At 35.7% G+C, this 7,978-nt stretch overlaps 1 protein-coding gene and 1 long non-coding RNA gene across 2 annotated transcripts; both read right to left on the minus strand.

Annotated features, from left to right (window-relative positions):
* Window positions 1-608: 608 nt before the first annotated feature.
* On the minus strand, window positions 609-2,779 carry LOC104648432 (uncharacterized). The gene is made up of 2 exons (XR_011210759.1): window positions 2,239-2,779; window positions 609-1,375 (listed from the first exon to the last, which is right to left on the minus strand). It is a non-coding gene; the product is annotated as an uncharacterized lncRNA (long non-coding RNA).
* A 3,960-nt stretch (window positions 2,780-6,739) lies between these two features.
* LOC138337525 (uncharacterized) lies at window positions 6,740-7,732 on the minus strand. The gene is made up of 2 exons (XM_069287440.1): window positions 7,268-7,732; window positions 6,740-7,183 (listed from the first exon to the last, which is right to left on the minus strand). Exons 1-2 carry the CDS (start codon window positions 7,730-7,732, stop codon window positions 6,740-6,742), a joined length of 909 nt encoding a protein of 302 aa, XP_069143541.1.
* Between the last annotated feature and the right edge of the window lie 246 nt (window positions 7,733-7,978).

Here is a 7,978-nt window from a genome sequence, read left to right on the forward strand (position 1 = left end):
CCCCTGTCCTAGAAGGAGTTTAACATTCGGATCCATAGGAGTGTCAATAGGTCTACATCCCTTCATTCCCGTATCCTCAAGAATATCCAAGGCATACTTGCGTTGAGAAATAATAATACCTGATCTTGAATGTGTGTTATTTAAAAAAGGAAAATATTATATTTTATAAGTTTTTGACATTTTTAGAGCCGCCACTTAATTTTTGAAGAAAAATCAAGAAAATTACGTTTTCAAAAGACTTGAAAGAAAAATCCATCGAAAATATTTAAAAAGGATTGGGGATTCCTATTAACGTCTTAGGAAGGTTCTGAAAGCACCTAAGACGTCAGCTAACTTATGGTTATCCGAGAACTAACTTATTTGACTAAAAACTTAATTTATTTTGAAATAAAATATTGTTTAGAGTTGTTTGAAACAAAGTAATTAATCTTAAAATTGGTTTGCGAATTTATTCACTCTTTTAGAATCGGTTTGAAATTAGTTTTAAGTTGATAAAATGTTTACGGAGTTTGCGGGGATATGTATTCCTTAGCCTTACAACTAACGAAAAATATGAAAAGTAATTAAGCAAATAAAGGGAGAGAGAGAAAGAGAGAGAGAGAGAGAGATTGGGTCCAAACCGGTTTCTGTCTGCATGGATAAAAAATTTGGACCCACATGTTTTGGGTCTTTTACCCATTTGTCTTTTTGGGACTTTGACCCATTCCACCTGTCCTAAGCCTATTACAAAAATAAATGCAAAACAGATATACTACAAGGACTTAGACCCAAAATTACAAAATACAAAGCAAAGAATAAAATAATGTGGGCTTCTTGGCCCAACTTCTTCCACTCCTTGGTTTGCTTCGAATTTCGCTCCATGATGTGTTCATCGGTTTACGGGATGATTGACTCGAAATGGAAAAAATTTAAGCCTTTGCGGATTTCTTCAAATGCAGGGATGGAATGAGTTCGTGATGAAGTTGGACAAATTCCACATGCAATAACAATAAACAAAAAGTGAGTAGAAGATCGACTATTTTGTAAAAGAGGAGGTCAAATAATTTAAACTTAATACAAGTGAAAATTCCTATAGATAGCAGTGAATAGCGAACAGAAGCAAGACTCCACCGATGAACTTTTTAATTAACTGAAGACCCTTGACTCCGACCTAAAATTTCACACCCAGTTGAATGAAAATGAGCATAAAAACACACAAGTATATTCTGTTCCTATCATTTAATGGAATCCCGAAGGATCAAAATTTAAAGCATGCTCCTAAAGTACCACGAAACTGAACGAATAGTTATTTTAAAAAAATACGTCATAATGATTCATCAAATGAACTTACTTGCAGACAATACACATATCCAACATCAACTCCGAATGACTCTTCCTATTTAAAAGATAAGAAGAGCGCACTTGACATCATCATGAAAAGAATTTAAAGCACAAATACCTCAGACAAAATGCATTGACAAATTAGTTGTTTTCAAAATTTGGCAAATCATAAACCCAAATTCACTGAATCAGTTCACGGAGGAATAAATAAAACGACATCTAACATCTAGCATATTCAAAATATGCATAAAAGTACATATATATTTTTTAACGCGTTGAAGCTAACATTGAACAACCATGCGATGTATGACTACCAAATTAATTTTTACACCTTTAAATTAATAGGCAGGCCACTTCAAATTTCCTAATTAAGGCACATAAACAAAGAATTACCTATGGCCTTTACATAAAAAAAAAAAAAAAAAGAGAACAAATAGTAAAAAAAGATGAAAAAGAAGAACTATCGACAATAAAGGCTCGTATAGCCTTTGCATACAAAAGTGAACAACAAACGCAGTACTAATTGCTCTTAGGAAAAAAGTTGGAAAGGGAAATATACAGATCATTTTGGGGAATGGAAATAAAGTCTACGCTTCCAGAATAACTTGATATAATGACCAAGAATACAAAATAGTAATAGGCGCAACAAGAACTTTGACCAATAGTTAAATCAACAAACCAATTAAGAATATAGACATCTTAACTCATTTGCTCAACTTGAGATGCAGATTGAGTATTATATAATGAAATATGTTTGATGACATTCGAGAAACAAAATCAATTACGAGATATCAACGAAACAAAATTTTGAACAATCGATAACAAATTAGCAAACAACCAACCTAGTGATGATTTTCGACATCAACAGGAAAATCAGAAAATAATGACAAAGAGAATAGTTAACGGAGAGAGTATTACCTTTCCTTGAGCAGCGAAAGTGGGACACAAAGACGAGAAAAGATAACGAATCAAGCCTTGAGTGAGGATAAACTAACGATACGGGAACAGAGTGAGAATAGGAGTTCTCGATTGAACTAGAACGAGCTCAGCCTTGAATATCTTCCTGATTTTTTAGCTAATACTTTCTTACTATTATCCACAATTTTTCTTTCTGTCTAATTTTTCTATTAGTTCAAAATTTCCTCCTCAAAATTCTCTTGCTAAAAAAAACCTCCTCCCACAATGAGAAGAAAAAGAACACATATAGAGGGGCTACTAGGGTTATAAATTTGGGAGGGAAAAGGGTAAAATCGCTAGCTAGAAATTCAAAGGCTTTTCACCAAAAAAAGGCAGACACCCTTTTCTTAAGATTTCAAACTATTTTGGAAGATAAAAGGGGAGATGGATGCTCTTGATCAACTTTTCGTCGTGGACTCTCGATGTGGCGTGATATAACGCTGTGAGGAAGAAAATGGCAGGCGGCTTTACCATACGGGATCAAAAAAAGTAGAAAACGATGCCTGATCACGCAGACGTGAACTTTATCATGTATTTATCATATATTCGTGAACGTTGGAAGAGGCTACTCATAATGTCGTCCTCACGCCGTGTAGACGCCGTTTTGGAATTGTTGATTTGTTACTGCTGTCACGTTTTGGTCTCTTTATCGTAAGGGAAAGTGAAGCTAGGGCCGAGTCGGGTCAAAAGTTACTGAGTGAGCCGAGAAATTGGGCTGGGGTAGCATTAGGAAAAGAATTGGGCTGAGAAATGATGGGAAATTGGAGTGGGCTATAGTTTCTGTATTTATTACTACTGCCGAAGGAAGAAGCCCTTCAAATGATTTTTGAGTCATATCCAAATTTTGATTTAACTACTTATTGGCCGTAACTTAAACGAGACAAATTCAGGTAACTTAATTAAAGAAGTTCTTATTCGTAATGACATAAAATGATTAATTTAAATGCGAGATAGTGATCGGAAAATATAACTTTAATTTAAACTAAATTAATTAAATAAAAGCTTACTAAAAAATAAAATATGTTGAGATTATATTTGAAATGTTTATAGAATACAAATATATTACTCCAATAAATTAAAAATGACGGAAATTATTTAGCATAATTTGCAAATTTTATATTTTCTTAAAAATTTTGTTAAACTAATTATTTAGATCGTTTGAAGTCGAAGAAGCTAAAAAATTATCTATTATCGGGGAGGATCACAAATGGGTGTCAACAACTGTCCTTATTTTTACTCAGATTGATGAAAGAAATTTGAGAATGAAATTGACCAAACCAATTTTGACCAACCTCGTATTCATATTTGGGAAAGGGATTTGGCGTGGACTTTGGGAATCATGGCCAAACCACGGAAAGTGGTTTCCTACATATCTCAGGATATGTGAGAATTCAGGCCACCTATAGTTCGATACTTGTTTTAATGCACGATTTTGAAAGAATTCAAAAGTCATCTCGGTACCAAATTATGAAGGGATTGAAATGCTCGAGAATAGTATTTAAGAGCGGATGTTGGGATACAATAGATTTTTCAGCATCCAACCCGCCTACATATCCTTAAACCTTAGGAATTAGGCTGTTTGTATTTTGACTTGATCGGTTGAAAAGAAAATGTAGTATGCTAGATAACCTTTGGTCCTTCAAAAGAGACAAATAGATCGAGTATGAAAAAGAGGCTTGTAATCTCTTAGTCATGAATGTGGTGCACCTCACACCCATAATTAAGAACTTAGACAGACTTAATTTCCAAAGTTCTTGGCGCATTGTCACTCAGATTGGAAATTTGCCTCCGGCTGATTGAAATTTCCGAATTTGAAATCAAAACTGAGAAAAACCGAAGAAAAACACACATGCCTTATGATAGGGGTGTAATTTGATTGTGGTGGAAGTCTCTCTTCTACTTACATCCTAAGTGTTTGACATTCTTCTTTGGAATATGTCCCAGTTCGCTGCTAAGAAAAAGTTCCACATTGTGCTGCGTCCCTTTTGACGACGTTCGTACTTGTGGGTTTTTGGAGAATTCATCCTTTTCGGATATTCTTGACAAGACTGAAATAAAAACTCGTTAGCTTAAAAATTCAATTCAAATAAGAGATAGTGTCTTTTACCGTGTTGATACTTAGTTCTTCTCCTTCTTCATTTGACATCACCTTGATCGGTTTGATGTAAAGCAAATAAAGATTATGTCTTGTGTTTGCAATATAATCTTCCATGTACTCTTTATTTGATGTCAGAATAAATAAAAACTGATGCAATGTTGATATTTTATTCGTTGTTTTTGATGATTCTCTTGGCAATCACTCTTGCCAAATAAAGATGTAGTTGATGTTAAGGGATAAATATTCCCTTGAGATACACGATTCCATCTCTGGCATTGCATGATTTCTTACGGGGCATGAATATCTTCCCTTGATGCGTAAATTTCTGCGAGGTATGAAATCTTCTTGCAATTCATAACTTTCTGCGAGGTATGAATATCTTCTCGCGATGTTTGAATATTAACTCGTGATGCATGAGTATTAACTCGCAATGCATGATCTTCCGCGATGCATGAATATTGACATGTGATGCATAATTTCTGCAAGGTATGAATATCTTCTCGCGATGCATAACTTTTTACGAGGTATGAAATCTTCTCGCAATGCATAACTTTCCGCGGGGTATAAAATATTATCGTGATACATAACTTTCTGTGAGGCATGGACGTCTTCTCATGATGCATGAACATTCACTCGTGATACGTGATCTTCTGCGATACATAAATATTGACTCGCGATGTATGGTCTTCCGCGATGCATGAATATTGACAGGCGATGCATAATCTTCCGCAATGCATGATTTGTGATGCATGAATATTAAATCTTGATGTCATCCTTGGTACCAAATGAAGATAGTGCTTCAATCGAGCAACATAGTGATCTTCTTGGTGCCTTCTAGATAATCATATCGTCTCAATTGACGATAATGGTAAAATGACTTCCAGATAATATATTGTCTTGATCGAAAAATAAAATAAATGACTCCTCCGGATAGTGTATCGTCTTGATCGACCCTGAAATAAATGACTCCCACCGAGTACAACACTATCTTGTCTTATAATGTGATGTAGATGACGTCCTTTACTAAAACCATAAACTCTTTCTTGAGATTTTTTCTTCATTCAGCTTCGAATCTAGTTGGACGGTCCTTATAGACTTCATGTTGTTGGAAATTGACTAAAATAAACTAGTCATATTCTTAAGTCTCCGATTTAAGCAATATAAGATAAATCCTGCATCTATATGAACTGTTAATATTGGGAGAGCTTTCTCCTCCCTTGATTTCTCCATATTCATCGATCGGAGGAATTCGTTGATATCAAAGCAAAGCCATAAACTTGCGTCCACATAAAAATCATATGTTTTAAAAAAGACCGATATGTGTCGATTCTTCAAATGTCTTCTTCTTGTCCTGCTATCTCTAGTTGATTTTCCTGATCTCCCAACTCTTAATAGATAATACAAAATATTTTATGCCAAAACAAATGAAACATTAAAGGCAAATCTTCAGGAAAATAAATTTTAGAGAAGTAATATTTTGAAAAGGGTCACTGCAAGTGTCATGTCACATCAGGCTTAGAGAACTTCTTTGAGACTGATGCTTGGAGGTACATCTGATTATTTAATGGGAGTATTGAAAACCACTCTAGACTTGTAGATAAACCCATGCTGAAATTTTGAGGCCATCCTCAAAATTTCTGTCCGAGTTAACTATCTTGCTTATCTTTCAACTATAACTGGGTAGATCGCAGAATTTTTGAGATCCTCTCAAAAATTCTATCGTAGTTGCAAATCTCAAAATATCTTCAGTCTTGACTTGTTAAAGAAAAATCTTCTCCAATTCTGTCCCAGTTTCTATTGTAAAGAGGAATATACCAGCAAGTATGGAGTAGCTCAGTCGATGTTTGGACAGTCATTCGATAACGCAATAAATCATATGGAAACATCTCATGCCAACATCGGTGATTGTCAATCATTTTCCTCACAATTTTCTTAATGTTCTTATTGGCGGCCTCGACAGCTCTGTTCATTTGAGGGTGATAAGCAGTTGAGTTTCGGTGAGTAATCTTGAATTGCTCACATATATCTCTCATGAAGTGACTGTTAAGATTCGCACCATTATCAATAATGATGGATTCTTGTACTCCAACCCTACATATCAGATTTTTGCGAACAAAATCAGCCACAACTTTCTTGGTTACTGACTTTTAAGAAGCTGCTTCCACCCACTTGGTGAAATAATCAATATCAACCACAATAAATCTATGTCCGTTAGAAGCGGCTGGATCTAGCAGACCGATGACATCCATGCCCCAAGCTACAAACGGCCAAGGTGAACTCATAGCATTAAGTTCGTGAGGTGGCACTAAGATCAAATCAATGTGCACTTGGCATTTATGACTTTTTTGCACAAACTTGCAACAATCATTCTCGACAGTCGGCTCGAAAGATCTTTCTTGCCAAAGTTAGCCCATTCATATGCGTGCCACAAACTCCAGCATGTATCTTTTCAATATGTTTCGCAGCTTCAATAACATCGACACATCTTAGAAAACCCAAACCTGGAGTCCTCTTACAAAGGATTTCTCCAGTCAGAAAGAAATTAAGATCCGTACGGCGTATCGACTTCTTTTGGTTGGATGTGGCATCTTCAGGAAAATTTCCGGTCTCTAAGTAACTCTTTATATCAAAATACCATGTAAGACCATCTGGTTCTGCTTCAACATGTGAATAATGTACCGGATATTCTTTCAACTCTATATCTAGAGGATCGATATAATCAGTATCCGGATGTTTAATCATAGAAGCAATGGTGGCGAAAACATCAACCAACTCATTTTGTATTCTGAGAGTATGTTTGAACTTGATCTTGCAAAAACATTTACACAACTTCTGTACATACTATACATAAGGTATAATCTCTGGGTTCCTCACAGCCCACTCTCCTTGAACCTGATGAATTAGAAGATTCGAGTCTCCAATAATTAATAGCTCGTGCACATTCATGTCAATGGCCACTTTCAAACCAAGAACACAAGCTTCATGCTCAGCCGTGTTGTTCGTGCAATTAAACCAGATCTTAGCTGCCATGGGATAGTGCTGAATAGATTTCGATACTAAGACCGCCCCAATACCTTTCCCTTGATGATTTACCTCTCCATCAAAAAGTAGTATCCAACCTGGATATGCTTCAGAAATATCTTCACCCACAAATGACACTTCTTCGTCGTGAAAATAATTCTTAAGTGGTTCATACTCTTCATCAACGGGATTTTCTGCAAGCTGATCAACCAAATCCTGTGCTTTTATCGCCTTCTGAGTCACATACACAATATCAAACTCACTCAACAGCATTTGCCACTTAGCTAATTTTCCGGTCGGCATCGCCTTCTGGAAGATATACTTCAGCGGGTCCATTCTTGAAATGAGGTATGTAGTATAAGAAGACAGATAATGTTTTAATTGTTGTGCAAGCCAAGTCAAAGCACAACATGTCCTCTCTAACAAAGACGAGACTCGTATGGAGTAAACTTCTTGATAATGTAATAGATAGCCTTCTCCTTTATTCCTTTCATGTCGTGTTGACCAAGTACGCATATGAATGCACTATTTGAGATGGAAAAATAGAACAATAATGGACTCCCTTCTCGTGGAGGAACCAAT

Source organism: Solanum lycopersicum, chromosome 7 (assembly GCF_036512215.1).
Source record: "Solanum lycopersicum chromosome 7, SLM_r2.1".
Lineage (NCBI taxonomy): Eukaryota > Viridiplantae > Streptophyta > Magnoliopsida > Solanales > Solanaceae > Solanum > Solanum lycopersicum.

What these genes read in the sequence shown, in the direction of transcription:
- LOC138337525 (XM_069287440.1), bottom strand. Translation starts at nt 7,732, where the DNA reads ATGGACCCGCTGAAGTATATCTTCCAGAAGGCGATGCCGACCGGAAAA. An exon ending in CGAATCTTCTAATTCATCAG is followed by an intron (nt 7,184 to 7,267) that starts GTTCAAGGAGAG and finishes TGTTTTTGCAAG; the next exon opens with ATCAAGTTCAAACATACTCT.